Source organism: Etheostoma cragini, unplaced genomic scaffold (genome assembly GCF_013103735.1).
Source record: "Etheostoma cragini isolate CJK2018 unplaced genomic scaffold, CSU_Ecrag_1.0 ScbMSFa_3049, whole genome shotgun sequence".
Lineage (NCBI taxonomy): Eukaryota > Metazoa > Chordata > Actinopteri > Perciformes > Percidae > Etheostoma > Etheostoma cragini.
This window is the reverse complement of record NW_023267276.1, coordinates 1-2,023: the sequence shown is the minus strand read 5'-3', so window position 1 is coordinate 2,023 and position 2,023 is coordinate 1. Positions and strand designations below refer to the sequence as shown.

At 47.5% G+C, this 2,023-nt stretch overlaps 1 protein-coding gene across 1 annotated transcript; it reads left to right on the top strand.

Moving 5' to 3' along the window:
• Window positions 1-559: 559 nt before the first annotated feature.
• Window positions 560-1,851, top strand: LOC117940680 (G-protein coupled receptor 37-like 1). Its single transcript, XM_034865879.1, has 2 exons — window positions 560-955; window positions 1,580-1,851. Exons 1-2 carry the CDS (start codon window positions 602-604, stop codon window positions 1,748-1,750), a joined length of 525 nt encoding a protein of 174 aa, XP_034721770.1. The 5' UTR covers window positions 560-601; the 3' UTR covers window positions 1,751-1,851.
• Window positions 1,852-2,023: the final 172 nt, after the last annotated feature.

Below are 2,023 nucleotides of genomic sequence, written 5' to 3'. Positions count from 1 at the left end.
TGTGTGTTAGCGTAGTACTGTAAGTAATCAGATTACTGTGTGTTAGCGTAGTACTGTAGGTAATCAGATTACTGTGTGATAGCGTAGTACTGTAAGTAATCAGATTACTGTGTGTTAGCGTAGTACTGTAGGTAATCAGATTACTGCGTGTGAGAGTAGCAGAAGTAATCAGATTACTGCGTGTGAGAGTAGCAGAAGTAATCAGATTACTGCGTGTGAGAGTAGCAGAAGTAATCAGATTACTGTGTGTGAGAGTAGTAGAAGTAATCAGATTACTGTGTGTGAGAGTAGCAGAAGTAATCAGATTACTGCGTGTGAGAGTAGCAGAAGTAATCAGATTACTGCGTGTGAGAGTAGCAGAAGTAATCAGATTACTGTGTGTGAGAGTAGTAGAAGTAATCCGATTACTGTCTGTGAGAGTATTACTGTAAGTAATCAGATTACTGTGTGTTAGCGTAGTACTGTAAGTAATCATATTACTGTGTGTTAGCGTAGTACTGTAAGTAATCATATTACTGTGTGTTAGCGTAGTACTGTAGGTAATCAGATTACTGCGTGTGAGAGTAGCAGAAGTAATCAGATTACTGTGTCCCAGGGCCGTATGTGGTGGTGCTTCGGCTGCTACTTCTGCCTCCCCGTCCTCTTCACCGTCCTCTGCCAGATCGCCACGCGCAACGTCAACAGCGACTCCAGCTCGGCGCAGAAGCAGCGTAACCATGACGACGCCCCCCCCAGCCCGCACCAGGTGGCGGAGCGGCAGCTGAACTGCACGCTGCTGGCGCTGGCCGTGGTCTACGCCGTGTGCACGCTGCCCGAACACGTGTGCAACATCACGCTGGCCTACACGCACGTCAGCATCTCCGAAGACACGGCGGCCATGTTGGCTCTGCTGCATCACTTCCTGTTGTTCTTCAAGTCCTCGGTGACGCCGGTGCTGCTGCTGTACCTGTGCAAGGTAGGTCGGACGGGGATTATTGGACACTGAAAGACTCAGAGTATTATTCTAAGTGTCTAATAATATTATGGGATGGATCCCTACGGAGATAGACCTTTTAGTTTAACATGAAACAGAAATCACCATCACCAAACCCACCAGACTCCATGTAAATAATCACTACTTTTAGCGTGTATAGAGCAGCATATCTCCACCAGACTCCATGTAAATAATCACTACTTTTAGCATGTATAGAGCAGCATATCTCCACCAGACTCCATGTAAATAATCACTACTTTTAGCGTGTATAGAGCAGCATATCTCCACCAGACTCCATGTAAATAATCACTACTTTTAGCGTGTATAGAGCAGCATATCTCCACCAGACTCCATGTAAATAATCACTACTTTTAGCGTGTATTGAGCAGCATATCTCCACATGTAAATGGGTGAATTAAGAGTTTATTCCAACCAGACCAGAGTGGTGATTGTTGGAACAGTGGAAAGATGAACCAAGACGGCTTTAGGTAGTTTTATTTAGTTTCTGTCCACTTTGAATGAAGTGTGTTTTACGATGCTAAAAGTAGTGATTATTTACATGGAGTCTGGTGGGTTTAGTGATCCTGACCTTTGTGTGGGTTTCAGACTCTGGGCCAGGCCTTCATGGACTGCTGCTGCTGCTGCTGTCAGGAGTGTCAGCCAACCACGGCCCACGGCTCGCCAGGCTCCGCCCACGTCAAACTGAAGGCCGCCGAGACGTCCATCTTCTTTGACAAGGCTAAAGACACGTCGGCCATCTTGGCAATCTCCAGCTAGACCCGCCAGTCCCTCTTAAACCACCAATCCCTCCTCTTCCTCCTCTCCTCCTCTTCCTCCTCAAGACATCAGCACTCCTCCTCTTCCTCCTCCTCTTCCTCCTCTTCTTCCTCTTCTTCCTCCTCCTCTTCCTCCTCTTCTTCCTCCTCCTCCTCCTCTTCTTCCTCCTCCTCTTCTTCCTCCTCTTCCTCCTCTTCTTCCTCCTCCTCCTCCTCTTCTTCCTCCTCCTCTTCTTCCTCCTCTTCCTCCTCTTCCTTCTCTTCTTCCTCCTCC

Excerpts from the sequence above, each read along its gene's own strand:
- LOC117940680 (XM_034865879.1), top strand. The coding sequence starts at position 602 with ATGTGGTGGTGCTTCGGCTGCTACTTCTGCCTCCCCGTCCTCTTCACC. Across the intron at positions 956-1,579 it reads TGCTGCTGTACCTGTGCAAG|ACTCTGGGCCAGGCCTTCAT; the intron begins GTAGGTCGGACG and ends TGTGGGTTTCAG.